General features: G+C 40.4%; 1 protein-coding gene and 1 long non-coding RNA gene across 2 annotated transcripts in view; one reads left to right on the plus strand and one right to left on the minus strand.

The window, feature by feature from the left end:
• PDE11A (phosphodiesterase 11A) overlaps nt 1–16,474 on the minus strand; it is a 462,469-nt gene that overhangs the window by 67,809 nt on the left and 378,186 nt on the right. The window contains exons 14-15 of the mRNA XM_028830876.2: nt 6,127–6,217; nt 2,354–2,454 (exon numbers count right to left, since the gene is read on the minus strand). Of these exons, the coding sequence (XP_028686709.2) occupies nt 2,354–2,454; nt 6,127–6,217 (192 nt within the window). The remainder of the gene's footprint in view (nt 1–2,353; nt 2,455–6,126; nt 6,218–16,474) is intronic.
• Nucleotides 1–16,474, plus strand: part of LOC144333422 (uncharacterized) — a 50,251-nt gene that overhangs the window by 21,601 nt on the left and 12,176 nt on the right. The window contains exons 2-4 of the long non-coding RNA XR_013402056.1: nt 3,444–3,586; nt 6,100–6,234; nt 7,503–7,762. This is a non-coding gene — a long non-coding RNA (uncharacterized LOC144333422). The remainder of the gene's footprint in view (nt 1–3,443; nt 3,587–6,099; nt 6,235–7,502; nt 7,763–16,474) is intronic.

Genomic DNA, 16,474 nt, shown 5'->3' on the forward strand with positions numbered 1-16,474 from the left:
ATTTTTTTTTCTGTTTGTTTTGGCCTCTGTCTTTCATATCGGATGCTAGTAAAATGTTCTGTGATTCTTGCTTTTCCGCGTGTAATAGTAAGGCATTAAAAAGCTAAATAGGAGTTGTGTGTGGTGGGGAGGGGTACAGTTGCCAGATAAAATAATTCGAGTTTCAGAGAAAAAATAATTATTTTTAAAATTTTGTATCAATACATAATATTTATGCGTATTTATTGGGTACATATGACATTTTGTTACATGTACAGAATGTGCCATGATCAAGTCAGGGTATTTAGGATATCTGTCACCTTGAATATTTATCATTTCTATTTGTTAGGAACATTTCAAGTCCTCTCTTGTAGCTATTCTGAAATATACAAAAAATAATTTTTAGTATAAATATGTCCCAAATGTTTCATGGGACATCTATCTATTCTAAAAAGCGATTTATTGTTTATCTGAAATTTAAATGTAACTGGACTTTCTGTACTTCTGCTTGCTAAATCTGACAACCCTGGGTGTGTGGCTTATAGACTCCTAGCTTCTAAGTGCTTGGCTATGGACTATAGGTTTTCAATCCAGAGACTGGTTCCATTTAACTTAATCCCTTCTTCTGAGCACTGTATCTCATTCCCACCCTGTACTTCTCCTCAGTTCAGAGCTCTTCATTTTATTTCTCCAGAGGATACATTTCTGGCCTTCTAAAGGTAGAATAAAGGGAGTGACCTGGCTGTGTTAGCAGAGGACTTACTGGGTACTGAGCATTCTACAGAGTGACTTCCTAGCAATCTCTTTGAGCTTTTAGTGTCTTAAGCTTTGAACATCCCTTACAATTGAACTTAATTCTAACTGGTGCAATGCCACAGTGCTTTTCAAAGGGAGTCATTTCAAAGCGAGTGACACAAGACTTCCTAGAAGAAGTGATAGAAGAGAGCGATCCTAAAGTATGGTCAGTCAGGAAGATGGGGAGTGGAGGAACAGGATTCCATGTGGGAATGGTGATACAGTGAGGGCACAGGGAACGTTACATACGGTGTTCCAAAGGGTGCTGCGTAGACTACTCTGGTTGACGTAGAACAGTCATGTAGGGGAGAAGTGGAAGGTAAGAATGAAAAAAGGTTGGGGGCAGGTTATAGAGGGTCTTGAAAGTCAAACCAATTTAGAAGTTACTTTGAAAGCAATGAGGACACTGAAGGTTTTTGAGATGGAAGTTGGAGATACAGGTCTATGGTGTGAGGGAGGGTTACAGTGAAGAATTTCAGAGTCTTCTACACACAGGTCATAACATAAATAGAGGTAACATAGAAATGAGGCCAGGAGAGTGATCTGAGTAGAGAAAGAAGAACATGGTTCAAGAGCTTATACACAGGAGCAAGGAGAAAAGAAACCTGCCAAGGATCTGGAAAAGAAGAGAGAAAGGCAGCTGGAGATTGGGGAAGCAAGGAGAGTAGAAATTGATAATAACCCATTAAACATTCAGATATCTCAAAGCAGATGGAAACTATCAGAAATGAGTACAGGCCATTGAATTTGAGGAGAGAAATGTCTTTGGTGACCTCTGAGAGTACAATTTTGATAGAGTGCAGAGATGGACTCTGCTCTTCATGGTGTAAATGGGTGTTAGGAAAATAGAGGTACTAAATGTGCTGTGTTTATTTAAAAAGGTAGACAGTAAAAGAAAGGTAAATAGAAAAGCAATTAAAGATCTCCATGGGGTCAAATGAAATAATATTTTTAAGGGAGTGACATGGTTTAGTCTTTAAGATAAGAGAAAACAGTGCAAATGAGTGGTGGAAGAAACTTCCAGGCTGCTAAAAGAGGTGGCACCTGTTAAAGCACGTCCCACTGAAAATGGGAGGGTGCAATTTCCAGCTCAGAGAAAGGCCCGAACGTTGTTGAAAAGGAGAGAAAGCTCTTCTAAGAAAGAGACAGAAAAGAATCAAGGAATGAACTGTTGGATTGCTAGTTAATTTTCCATCACTGAATATTTTTCATCTTCATTATCAATGCCATTATACAGCTGACCAGAAATTAACAGTCTTAAATAGCAATATTAGTTATATCTAAGATAAAAATGGCCATCACTTAGTTTCAGAGTTGTGTGTCAAACAAGGCTCATAAAACAGAAGAAAAATAGAAATCTTGTGAATATAGCCTTCCTTGATTCTCTTGGCTTATATACACCACTTTAATGGACTTCATTTATATGAGAGAGAAACAACAACGACAAAAAATTTAGCTCATTTACACATTGATATCAATGCTAGAATAACCAGGTAAGCTCTAGTGTAGAACTGGAGATTAATTACAGGATGGAACTTTAGATATCCATTTGTCAAACAGATCAAATGCCAATACCTACTCAAAGTACAGCGTGAGGTCTGTTGCCAATATTGACTGCTTCAAAAGCTGCATAAGGTCACTATATTCCTTGGAGGACAGGTTAGCAAAGATATTGTGACCCTGTAATGAGAAAGTAAGAAGTCACAAAGGACATTAAATCTGTGGTTGTTGATTACATGTTTTTCCTCTATTAAAAAAAAGTCTGGGAACATTAAAAAATCACTTTTTAAAAAGCATAGTGAAATTTTGCATAAATATAAACAGATTCCCAGCAAACATAGCTTAGCCAGAATGCACAGTCATTTTTGAGAAAGTCTAACAAGGGACACTTTGTTATGTACTTAGTCTCAAAGGGAAAATCTGAAATTGTTGGAACTTATCTTACTGTGAATATGTTGTGGCCAGAATTCCATCTGACTACCCATTTCCTATGGAATTACTTAGAGGAGAAGTTTGTGAAACATTTGGGAACATTTCTCCCCCTAAAATAAATGCTATTTTTACTACCAGTAAAGGTTTAAGCCGGCATTTTGGGAACATGTGCTATGGCAACAAATGAGTTTAAGAAAAATAAAAAGCCATTAGAACAGTGGTTCTCAACTGGGGGCGATTTCGACAATGGGGAACTTCAGCAAGGTCTAGTGACATGTTTGATTGTCACACTGGCTGGAGTGCCACTGGCATCTAGCAGTAGTGGCCAGGGATGCTGCTACACATCCATGATGCACAGGAGACCCCCACAACAAAGATTTACCTGGCCCAACACATCACTGCTGCAGATGCGGAGGAACCCCGCCTCCCCCCATTAAGGTGCACTTTGATGAAGCGTGTGGCAGGCTAAATTCAGGATGGTGAATATGAATAATTACTGAATAGCGAGGATGTATAAGACATTGTTCTTGGCACAGTGGGACCCTAAAATGACATTTACCTAAGTAAAGTTGGGATGACATCTTTATCTTCATACCTTTGACAGGTACCCTTGTTTTCATCAACACTTGTGTTAGCTACACTTAGGCTAAAACATTTGTCTTTGGTAAAGTGAAAAACCCATACAGACCAACAATTCACTTAGTTTGTTTTTAAAGTCAGGACTTTTCATTTTTCAGGTTTTCTTAGTGTGAAATATGAACTCATGAGCATATGGCCTGGGAACTGGACCAGCTTTAAATCTCGTGTTGAGAGCCAGAAGATGCTGGAGAAGGAAAGTGGTGGAATAACTGCCTGAGAACGAACCATTCTCCAATGAGAGGTAAATTAATTATTTCAGGGAACTGGGATATCAATTAGTAAATTATCTCTTACCAGGCACCAGATGATAATCTGTTTCCCCGAGTTAATTTATTTCATTGGGTGAACCCGCCACTCCTTAAAGACTAGAGTATATTGGTTCTACCTGGGACCAGGTCCAATATTAATAATAATTTTCAAATGAGCTCTTCAGACCCTTAATTCAGCCATTAAGAAGAAGACAAATAACAAAAGGAATGCTGCACCATAATTCTGCCCAGGTTTTTTTGCCTGTGCATTACCCAATGATCAATCACAGGCAAGTGTTCCGGGGCCAGGGAAAAAGTGGTAGGAAGCTATGGAAAAGCAGTCACGTGGGTCCAGTCACGCACCCAGAATCTCCCAAAGAAACACAGCCTTTAAGAGCAAGTTACAGTAAAAGTTAACATTGAGATATGGAGAAATCTGGTCTGAATTTGAGGATGTGGATTATTTTATGAGGATGTGCATTTTATTACAATCATGCATCATGCAACAGTGGGGTACATTCCAAGAAATACATTGTTAGGTGACCGCCTCATTGTGTGAACACCATAGAGTGCACTTACACAAAACTAGATGGTACAGCCTATTCCATACCTAGGCCGTATGCGATAGCCTATTGCTCCTAGGCTATTCACCCGTACGTCATGTTACTGCCTGTAATACTGTGGGCAACTGTACCACAATGGTTGGTATTTGTATATCTAAACCTATTTAAACATGAAAAGGTACAGTAAAAATACTGTATTATAATCTCATGGGACCACTGTCATACCAGTGTGGTCTCTTGTTGACCAAAACATGTTGCATGTGACTGTACTTTGAAGGATATATAATCACTAACGTCATTTATGGCTAAGAGTGACAGTGCTAGCCAGATCAGCTTTAATTTTTTTAAAAAGTTAATTTGCAATCACTATGTTGTTTATATGCAAATTAGTCTTCTACAGTGCCTTAACGTTTTGGTCCCTGAAGTAGATTTGAGTCTCGCTGAAATACTGCGTCTACTCTTTGTTTAGGGAGGTGGTGAGTGTGGTGTTAATGGAAAGACATACAGATGTGGAGGAAGAAAGTTCTGGACAAACTTCCTCATGCCATCTAACTTCTCTGCACCAGAGCTCATTTGGAAAGTGGAACAATAATAGCACCTGAATTTCTGCCTTTCTGATGGGCAGGACCACAGGGGACTGGAGGCAGTGCTGGGACAGTGCATGGTTCTGTCATTGATAGTCTCTGTTCTTCATAGGGAACCCCAGGGTGAAGGACGGCCAATGTGTTTTGTTTGCATGAACACAAATTCTGAGTGAGGGGGGTTTGTTTCCCTGAGAAAACCTGATATCCTGTTTATAATACTTGTTATTACAAAGTTGGTGGTTTGTCAGAGGTGTATACTCACCACCTTTACCAGTACAGAAAAGATAGTTTGAACCAAAGTTCTTCCATAGCAGCTAAGACACTGCTTTTGGAGGACAATTCCATAGCCACAGAGGCCAGGATGCTGGCTTCTGCCAGTTACTGAGAGCCTAATTCTTGGTGTTTCATTCCCAACTGAAAATACATCATTTCCAGCAGGTTTTCCCTTTTGCAGCCTGCATTCAGGTTCCGGACTGCCGACTCTCCTTTATGGGGTCGAAGGCCTCCATGATATTGCAAAAGACATGCTTTCTCAAGATAGGCTGGAGGAAAAAAACCTCCATATTTAATGATGCCATTCCAGCGAAGCAGGGCCTTAATGATGATAATAATAATAATTAATGGCACAGCTAGAGAACTGACAAATAATGGGGAACAGATGATCCCTTCCTGGCCTCAAAAAAAAAAAAAAAAGTCTGTACGCTTGCAGAAAATTAAACAGATCCTTTCCTGGCAAGTTAAAACTCAGATGCCGCAGCCAGAGTCAGTTAGTGGTTTCTGTTTTTCTCTGCGGAGGGCTAAAAGTATAAAATTCCAACTACTTCTAACTCCTGCATTGCCACATGAAGCAAAATCAGGCATATGGCATTAGCCCTGGGTCTTAAGTTTAGCTGCAGTTCTCACTTCCTAACTGGTCCCACCAGCAATTTTAAGTTCTTTTAAGTTGTATAGTTTCTCAATTGTGCTAATAAAGTGTAACTTTCTCCCCGTTTTTGCTTCTACCATCTCTTAAAATGACTGAGAGTTTCGCCAAATGGGAATGTTGGGCTGCTCACTATTTGGATCAAGTTGTCTCCTTAGTGCTCTGTATTCTTTGAGGAAGGTCAGGTCATGCTCTGGTGACAAGCAGTCTATATCTGTCACCCTGCCAAGTGAATCTGAAAAGCCTCCTAACCAATGAAATCCAAATGAATCAGCTCAGGAAGACTCTGCAAGGTCCTGCTCAGGCATCTAAAAGAACAGAAAAAGCCACTAAGGCCCATTAAGTTGACTTAGAAATGATTTTCCCACTTCTTTGTATCTACCTGTGGCACCACAAAAAAAGAGAGGGAAACAAAGAGTTGTTTGGTTTCTGTTAAGGAAAGAAGCAGAACATCAGGCCTGTACCTCGCTTTGAAGGATCATCACGGCGTGGTTGAAATGGTGATGCTCCAAGGTAGCAGAGGTTCCATAGAGTTGGGCCAGGGCGGAACCGCTCCTGAAAGAGGACAGAGGGTGAGTGAGCAGGGCCTATCAACGGTTCCCCCACACCAGTTTTTTGGATCAAACTGCTTTTCTTGCTTTTGGCGAAGGACCATGAGCAGACACATTCTCGGGTAACTGCTTTTGTAGTTCATTCATCTATGAAAGAAATCATCTGTGCAAGAAAGTTCCTAATACATAGAACTTTCTATGTATCAGGCTAGATGCTGCAAATGATATTTGATGAATTTGACACAGTCTCTGTCCCTAAGAAATTTACAGACTAGTAAGAAAGATGAGATGAGATAATAAGTAAAAATAATGCACATAAAACAATGCAAATACTAATCAGTGTAGAAATGTGCTCCAGGTCCAGTCAAAGTGCTATGGATGTTCTGAGGAAAAAAAGACGTAATTTCTGGCTCTGGGGATCAGGGAACGCTTCATGAACTAAACATTCTGTGACTTCTGAGTGTTCAGAACAACTGTCTTATACAAAGCGTATTTGACCTTCCATAGGAGAAGACCTTGTGAATATTCTGCAGAGTGCATTTTATCTACTCTACGTGAAAGGCTGACAGCCTTCTACTATGGCCTGCCAGTCCACAGTCACGCTATGATATCTCAGTGTGCAACTCCAAAAAGTTCTCTGGATTTGGAGTGAAATCTCAGCTCTTCCTCCAAGTAGTAGCTTCAGACGGTTACTTGGCCTTTTTAAGAGTCAGTTTCTTTGTCTCTAAGATTATATTACCTACCTAACCTGTTATTTATGAGAACAATAAAATATTTGAAAATGCCTATTACAGTTCCCAGCCTGTAGTAGATTGTAGTCTATATTAATTATTAATCAATAATTAAAACACATATGACTATTTCCATTTTAAATTAATAAAATACTCATTGATACTTAAAGGGATTACTTTGAGTTATCTGTAAATTTCATTTATGTAGAACAACCCATTCCTTAACAATGTCAGTTCTGAAAAGTGTTCATTACTTGGGAGTCTGAGGCAGGAGAAGCGCTCAAAACTGGGAAGCAGAGGTTGCAGTGAGCCGAGATCATGCCATTGCACTCCAGCCTGGGGGACAGAGCGAGACTCCATCTCAAAAAAAAAAAAAAAAAAAGAAAAAAAGAAAAAAAAAGTTTAAAAACGTTTATTTCCAACTCTGTTTAAGAAATGGGAGTTAGAGCATCTTAAGAATCAAGAGACATCCCAGAGAGGCCCACAGTGTAAAAGGCAGCCGTGGGACTCAGGTTAAAGATCCATCTAGATCATTCTGTTCTTTCTCGCTTATTGCAGGGGGCTTCGACATTGAAAGGACAATCTGGCCTTAACTTGGAAATGCTGGAGATTGACTGCACACAATCTGTCCTGCTAGTTAGAGAAGCAAGGACTGCATCTAAGTGCAACATGAAGACTTTTGGTCCCAAGCTTTCCTCCAACTTCAGTGGGAGGCAGCCCAAAACCACCATCGGTTCAAGGGTAAAGGACCTGCAATTCTTGGAAAGACTCTCCCAATTCTTCTCCCAACATGTGGTCAGCTCTTCCAGCAGGATTAAGTTCAGTAGGAATTATTGAATATAATACAGTGTAAAATATCGGAATTATTATTATTCTTAGTAAGGTGCTTAGTAAGGAGGGCATTAGATTTTAATCATGTATGTGTTATTTCTTTAAATCTTGCCTTAATTTATGTCATTTAATAAGTGAAAATTTGCTAGGCGAATCTTAATGATAAATTAATATTTAATGTTAGTTACTATTTGTCTTACATAGAGTTCATTTCTATGAAGTTACGGGTTTCAAAACGTATGCTATATGCCTTTGTCTTGGCTGTTGAAATTCTGCAATGCTGTATGTGCATATCACATCCTAGAGCCTGGCGTAGAGTAAGTGCTTTAAAAAATACTGGTTGCTTATCTAATCAGCTTACAGTAGTTACCATGTCGAGAGACTACAGTTCAAGTTGGGAGGTTAATAATAAGTGTGTTAGCATATTTTATAACACTAACATGATTATTAATAATAAAAGCCACCATTAGTAAGTATCTACCATGCCCTAGTCTATATATTAACAACTTAATACATTAGAGCATTTATTCCTGACAATGACCATGATATAAGTATTATTTTCTCATTTACACATGAGGAAAACGGGCTCAGAGAAGTTAAGTAACTTTTCCAAGGTCACACAGCTCGCTTGTACCAGTTCCAGATTTGAATCCAAGTTTTTAAGCTTCTTGTTACATAATGAAAATGATAATTATAACATACATTTCTGATATTTGATTCTCCATTTTTACTAAGCTGGTTGTTACCAATGAAAGAAGATTTCAAAATCTAATTCAGAATTCTATTAGTATCATTGCTAACCACAGGTTGATTCATGTGATCATTCCTATGAATCAGCCATGCTCACATGCACCTCACTTACTAGTGTGAATCTTTTGTACAAGATACAAAATGTTATCTCTTCCCTTATTAATGTTGGGTTAACAGACTGCACAAAAGTTGCATCAGCTAGATGATCAGAAGTCACTCTGTATCTTCTTTGTTTCCGTGAATAAGGAGATGTTTTCTCCTTTAAGGGGGTGGGGATGGGAAGGACGACAACACCACAACACCTTTTAACAAATACACCATGGCTTATGAAGCACTGCTCCTTTCTGTGCATAGGATGGAGGCCTCTCCCCCATATCCATATGCCTCCGATCTGGTGTGTTCTATCTCCCAGTATTTGTGCAAAGGCAGCCACTGTCTATGGTTTGAGCTTCTTCCTTGTCAGATTCCCTGTTTGTTCCCTTCTGTAATTCCATCTTACATTCTGCCCAGCCTCATACGATACTGATTCAATCACAAAAAATAGGTAGAGTTTGCCACTGAACCAGACTAATGCCATGAAAGTGTGGGGAGGCTTTGTTATTCATTCATTCATCTATCATTCATTCAACCAATAAGCATTGATAACTATTATTATGTCAGGTCCCAGGCATGTGGAATACAAAGAGAAATAAGACATGTTCTGACCTTCAGGAAGCTCACAATCCCCTACAATTGTGTCAGGAATTTTTCTCTGATCAACCTTGCACTAAAAATTCTCACTTTTCTGCAAGCAAGGTGCCATCTTAGCCCTCAGAGAATGGAGCATGTTACTAACTCAACTTTGAGGGGTTTTTTAAAAGTAAAGTCATCTAAGCAAGAATACTTCCATTTCCAAATGGATCCCTTATTTACACTATCAGATTTGGTCCCTGGCAGGTGTTCTAGACTGCCAAAACCCTCAGTGCCTTTTGTCTCAGGCCAAGGCCTATTAGGAATGCTGCCTATATCTGCTGGTACACACTGGGAACTTCCTGGGACCACCAAGAGCCAAGTCTGCAGTCTTGATATAAGTGGCAAAAAATTAAAACATATCTGTGAAGATAAGCTTTATCAAAAAGTATTCTACAGAATACTAGTTCTTCTGAATGTTAAATGGCATTAAGAGAAGAAGTAAAAAGGGTTCCATGGCCACATAAGTTTGGAAAATGCTGGCTTTAAAAAGTGGATCTGTTTATTTATGGTAAGGATTTTCTAGAGGCGGCAACATGTGAAAATGCACCGTGATTTTGTGGGAGGGGAACATAATAAGCAGCATTATCTACTTTTGATTGATCGTGAAACTTTTTTTTTTTTTTTTTTTTTTTTTTTTAAGATAGAATCTTGCCCTGTCGCTCAGGCTGGAGTACAATGGCATGATCTCAGCTTACTGCAACCTCCACCTCCTGGGCTCAAGTGATTCTCCTACCTCAGCCTCCCAAGTAGCTGGGATTACAGGCATGCACCACCACGCCTGGCTAATTTTTTGTATCTTTAGTAGAGACAAGGTTTCACATGTTGGCCGGGCTGGTCTCAAACTCCTGACTTAGAAATCCGCCTGCCTTGCCCTCCCAAAGTGATGGGATTACAGGTGTGAGCTACCGCACCCGGCTGATTGTAAAACCATTTTTAAAGAGGTCATGTCTCTCACATAATATACTTCCACTTATAAAGGTATGCTTCTACTTTCTCATATAAAATATGGAAAAAAAACCCTGAGATCAATTGCATATTGAAAAAATTGACTTTAACAGTACACCTCATTTTAATTGTCTGTGCTAAGTATATCCATCATAGAAGTGTCTTTGGGGCACACATCCTTTAGTTGTGAAAATATGATTTTATATATATAGGGTGTATGGAGAGAGTAGGAGAAGAGAATCCAAATTCCATAAGTACAAATACCTTTATACATGCAAGTATTCACGATGTGCATTACTGATTAGGTCATCTTAACATACTAAAGCTTTTCATTTTGGATTGGCAGCTGAATGAGGAGAAACTTATTAAAAAGAAAAGTCAAGGTGGAAATTTCCCTACAGGCATTTGGTACTTTGCACAGGAACCAAAAATGTGTGCAAATGTAAATGTACCTTCATAACTTCCCTAGATAGGCATATTCTTTGAAAAAGAGACTGAATGGCAGTGTGCAGCCGTGACTTAAAGGAAACTTGAAAAAGGAAAACTATGAAAGGTAATTAGGAAATTGAGAGTTGTTGGGAGGTGGTGAGGAATGGGATTAGGCTGTCATGGCAGATTAATGTGCCCCAGTATTTCACTTCTGGGACCTGGCCGAAAGCGGCAAGATGGGTTTTCATTCCCAAGAAATGAGTAGAAGAGATTATGCTAGAAATGAATAGAAGAAGTCTCCTAGGAGAATATACTACAAAGCTGCTTGGTACTGATATTTAATCATCAGGGGCAGCTGTAATAGAGAGAAGGATGAGTGGGGAACGCTGTCCCTAGAGAAAACAGGGGAGAGGTGTGAACAGAGCAATTTCAAAGCACTGTGGTATTGCTGCCCTCTCTACCTATTGATCATTCCTTGCACGCACTCCAATACTTAAAAATTAAGAACAAAATATGAAAATGCGAAGGTTCACTTATCAGAAAGGCTAAGAGAATAAATCAAATTGTGCTCTAACGAAAGCCACACTTTTTATTGTAGAGGCATTTTGCATTTTATATAGTAATTTGTCCCTTGCTAAATGTCTCCTGTTTTTTTTATAGCCTTATATATGAAAAAAAGGTAGCATATACTTTGCTGCATAATAATTGGTGCATTTAAATCCCATTTTCAAATCACTTGAAAGACTAGAATTAGACTGGGAGCACTTTAAGAGAAGGGATGTTTGCTATATCTCTTTATTTCTCCCACAATGCCTAGTATAGTACCTTGAATATAGAAAGGACTCACTTACTGGGAAATAAAAAGCAAGAAAAGAAGATAGGTTTCTTGCAAGGGATTTTCTAAACAATGGCACCCTCAATGAATAAATCTCATTCTAATCAATAAAAAGGGAGTTCCTTGACCATGATGCTAAAAAGCCTCTTTCAGCATTCATTGTCAAGGGAAATCTTAACAGAGGTTGGGCAATGGTGGCATTAAGTGTCCTAAGTGCAAAATTGACTCCGTAAAGTAGGTGCAGTGCTCCTGACATCCCATGAGCTGATAAACTGTGTACAAGTTAATTGTCTTGAGAAAACGTATCACACTACCTTGGAATAGGCAGATTTGATCATGTGATGTGAGGATGCAAAAAACTCTCTGAAATCTAGTACTACTGACTCATATGTGTGAATGCTGTTCAGTCTTATACAAACAACCTGAGATTTGGGGACCTTAGTTTTTTTTTTTTGTTTTTTTTTTTTTTTTTTTGTAAAACTGAGGTACTACAAAACATGACTAATAAGCTTTAGTTTGGTTTTATAATTTTTATGGCTTCATGTCCGAGCTGTTGGATGTCAAAATATATTTTCGTTCAAGAGCTCACATATTTGGCAAGGTAGCCAATAAACTGGAAGCTCAACAACTCAAAATAGATGTCACAAAGTCATGGACCAGAGTGTGATACAGTGGTTAAAGAATGGCTTCTGAAAACAGACAGCCCTGGTCCAGGCTCCACTCTACCACATGAATGGATTTGGGAAAGTTTACTTACCTTCCTGAGGCTCAGTTCCTCCTGTAAAATGGAGACAAAAATATCAACTCTACAGAGTCGATGCCAGTAAGGGCTTAAGACACAGTAAACAATAAATAAAATGTAGTTCTCATTGTCTCAGGAAGTGGTAGTTGCAAAGAACAGAAATGGAGTACAACCAGCTTCACTGAAAGGAAGGCTGATTGAATGATACCAGGAACTCTGAAGAAGCCCAATTATCACAAGCATGGCTGGATCTCCTAGAAATAGGAACAAGGATGGAGAGAGCCAGGGATAAAGCCTGGCTTTTCTCTGTCTTTCTCTCAGGTTACACAGTCTATCTGTTCTGCTTCTCTTTGAATATCAGCTCCATCCTTCTCTCCTCTTTGTAGACTGGTTTTCTTGTTTCTTTCATCTGCTTGGTATGTGGTCATCATAGCTTTCCCCAAATGGCAGCCTCAGCTCCCAAATCTACATGAGCCTGCAACTTGGATCCCTGAAGCTAACTGTCTTAATATTACGGTAATCCAACTCCAAATTCCTATGAGATAAAATCTGATTGGTCCAGCTTTGATTAGGTGTGCACTCTTGGTCCCAACAGCTAAGGTATCAACTAGCAAGAAGAGCAGCCTCTGTCGGTGCCATACATCAGCTCTCTCTCTGGGTAGGGGCCATTGGTATCTGAGTATAAGTATTGTGCACTTCACTCTTGGAAGGACCCAAAAGGCTCTCACTCTTGTTTTACGGACACAATTCTAATACAATTATCCCATCTTTCTGCATAAGTGGTAGAGTGGTAGCGGGCTGGAGAGAGTGTGCTAGAGGGAGATACACTGACAATGATACCATTGGCCTGGGGGAAAGAGGAATCCTAAAAAAATAATGCAGTGCAGACACAAGAACTCCAAACAAGGAGTAATCAGACCCTACAATGAAAGCATACACAACGTACACTTCAATGGGCTCCAGCTCTTTAGTGCAGCATCAAGACAATGTATAAAACAATGTTTCATTGCAGCACTATTCACAATAGCAAAGACATGGAATCAACCTAAATGCCCATCAATGACAGATTGGATTAAAAAATGTGGTATATATACACCATGGAATACTATGCACCCATAAAAAAGAATGAGATCATGTCTTTTGCAGGAACATGAGTAGAACTGAAGGCTATTATTCTTAGCAAACTAATGTAGGAACAGAAAACCACATACCACATGTTCTCACTTACAAGTGGGAGCTAAATGATGAGAGCTTATGAACACAAAGAAGGAAACAATAGACACTGGGGTCTATTTGAGGCAGGAGGGAGAAGAGCAGAAAAGGTAACTATCAGGTACTGGGCTTAATACCTGGATGATGAAATAATATATATTTAACAAACCCCCCATCACATGTGTTTACCTATGTAACAAACCTTCACATGTACCCCCAAACCTAAAATAAAAGTTAAAAACAAACAAGCAATGTTTTATAATAATTTATAAGAGGTTGCATCTGTTAAAGAAATCAGGAAACTTTGTTAAAGTGCTGTAGTTAAAATATGTCATCCACTCATGCAGTTATCCTTCATTTGTTCATTCTCAAAACATTTATTGTTTATTATGCTCCCCCAGGTACTGTTCATTCACTGTTGCACATGCCAGAGAAGAAGGAGAGAGACATCTGCAAGTCAGCAATTAAAATGGCATGAAGTGCACACTTTGGAAAAGGCATAACCAGGGCATAGGAAATTGACCATGGGGGTACATTAGGGTGGATAGAAACACGAAGGTGATGCTTTCAGAGGAGTGTTGGGGACAGAAGGAGAGAAGGGCATGCCAGGCAGGGGAAACAGCATATTGGGCAGCAGAGAGATGTGACTGAGCAGGACCCCACCAGTGCTTCTTGGAGTTCCTGTGTCTGGAACATAGATGCATGAGTGGGGTGGGCTGGGGTGAGTCCAAATGAAATAGGCAGGAGTCCAAATGAAAAGGGCCCGAAGGCGTTAAGCTAAGGAACTGGAACACTATTCTAAAAGCCACAGGAGGTGTGGATGGCTTTTAAGCAGGGGAGTGACCTGGTCGGCTTTGTGAATTAGCAAGATCATTCTGGAGTGCCAAGCAGCCTCGGGAGGAGAGTCACGCTGTTCATTGTAGCAAACCAGGAGTCATGCCAAGAAGCAGTCCTTGCTGTAAGCATGCAGAGGAGCGCTGGCTTTGAGGGATGTTGCAGGGTAGGTTGGGTGACTGGTGCATTTTTGGTGGGGCCATTCCTTGGGGTAGAGAATACAAGAAAGAGGGACACGCATGGAGGGAAAGACTGAGGCTGAGGGGACGGTAGGACTTCGAAGAGGAGGTGTTCCTCAAGCAATGGAATAAGTGCCTGGAGATAAGCTGAGAATTATGGTTCAAAGAAATGTATTCAGGGCTCATCAGCAGATGGATGGTGGCCCTGCCTGAAGGATCGCGAAGAGTGAGAGAGGAAGAGGGAGGGCATCGCCAGGGAAGGCTGGGGCAGGGGGACAGAGGCCTGAAGCCAGTGGAGATTCAATGCTGTACAGGTGGATGAAAACCCTTCGTATGTAAGACAAAGGAAGAGAGAGTTTCAGGAAGGAGGGAGCGACAAAGTATATCTCATGGCAAGAGGTATTATGAAAGAAGGACAACAAAAAGGTCCGACAGCTTTGAGAAAAGGGGGCCACGGGTGTCATTCCTGAGGTGGTTTCTCCAATGAGTGGAACTGGAAGCCATGTGGGAGGACAGAGGTTGGGGGAAGGGAAGGAAGTGAACCCAGACAGCTTTCCACGAAGCTTGACTGGGAAGGAAAGAGGGAAATAGAACTGAAGCTGAAGAGTGAAGTGGGGATTAGGGTAGGCTTTTTTCAAGATGCGGGAGAACTGTTTCTATTAATAGAATGCAGAGAGCTGGCAGAAAGGGACAGTAGATACAGAGGGGAGAGGAAGATTGATGGTGCAAAGTCCCAGAGGAGAAGCAAGGAAGAGTCCACGGCAGAGGTGGAGGGATTAGCCTCGGACGAGGGAAGGACAGCCCTCCTACCGAGATAGGAGGGAAGGAGGGAAGGATGGGGATGGATAGATAAGTTTGTAGGTGGCAGGGGAGGAAATTGAGAGAGTTCTCGATTGATGGCCTCAATTTTCTCTGTGAAGTAGGAGGCAAGGTGATCTGCTGAGTGATGCGGGGGAGGCGGGGGAGCAGGAGGTGGTTTTGGAAGACACAAGTTTGGTGTATGAAACTGCTAAGAGCAATGGTGAATGGGGCTGGCTAGGGACACAGGAAGACTGGCAGCGAGTTCTAGCGTCCAGCCGAGTGGGAGGAATATATATTTGGTATGTCTGTAACTCACAACTGTGACATTTTCTCCTAACACTTACAAGTCTAGACAGAGTGGCAAGAGACTGAATTGTTAGATTAAACCAGGACTGAGTTTCTGCAGAGTGGATGTCACAGAGACTTGTCAGGACATGACAGGATATTGAGAAGAGAGCACTGAAGTGATGGGCTATAGGATACAGATTGGACAGAGGGCACAAAATTGAAATTCATCTGCTAGATCAGGAGTAAATACAAGAATCCTAGACTCCCAAAGTCTTAGTGGGTAGATGTTTGGAGGAAAAAAGAGAATGGTGAGCTGAAAAGAACCTGTTGACAAAGAGCAGGCTGTGAAAGTTTCAGATAATAGAGGTTGACTTGTTCTAGAGGTTATGAAATCAGTCATCTGAAGTTAATCTTACCTCTTTGTTGAAGCCTTCTCTACCTTCTCCACCCCAAAACTTTTCTCTCCAGCCTCTGATAGCTTGTATCTTTTGTTTGCAGGCAGACAGTGAAAGGAACATTAAAGGAAGACTCAATATACAGGTCAGGAGACCTGGGTTTTGATGTGATTTCTAGCACCCATAAGTTCTGTGGCCTTGGCCACAGTATGAGCCACAAAGCAACAGCTATCTTGACCAGAAAAACCTGCTTAGGGACAGATTGTTCTATCTATACAGATCATGTGTGTGGCAAATAGTTGCCCAGACATCCCTGTATTTCTGTAATTCTTTTGTTGCTTCCACCTTTCTATGGGAGTAGGGATGGGAGGAACAAAAACTACATTCCTTGAATGTGACTTTATTTCACTATAGTTTATACAATACCCCACATCAAAAGAATCCTGGAAGAGACTCTATTGGAGAAGGAAAATTATATTTTGCTTCATCAAATGTCCTAAGACTGCTTTTATTTTAACAGTCTCAAACCAGAGTTTGAGAGTAGCAAGTCCAAGAAG

Source organism: Macaca mulatta, chromosome 12, assembly GCF_049350105.2.
Source record: "Macaca mulatta isolate MMU2019108-1 chromosome 12, T2T-MMU8v2.0, whole genome shotgun sequence".
NCBI lineage: Eukaryota > Metazoa > Chordata > Mammalia > Primates > Cercopithecidae > Macaca > Macaca mulatta.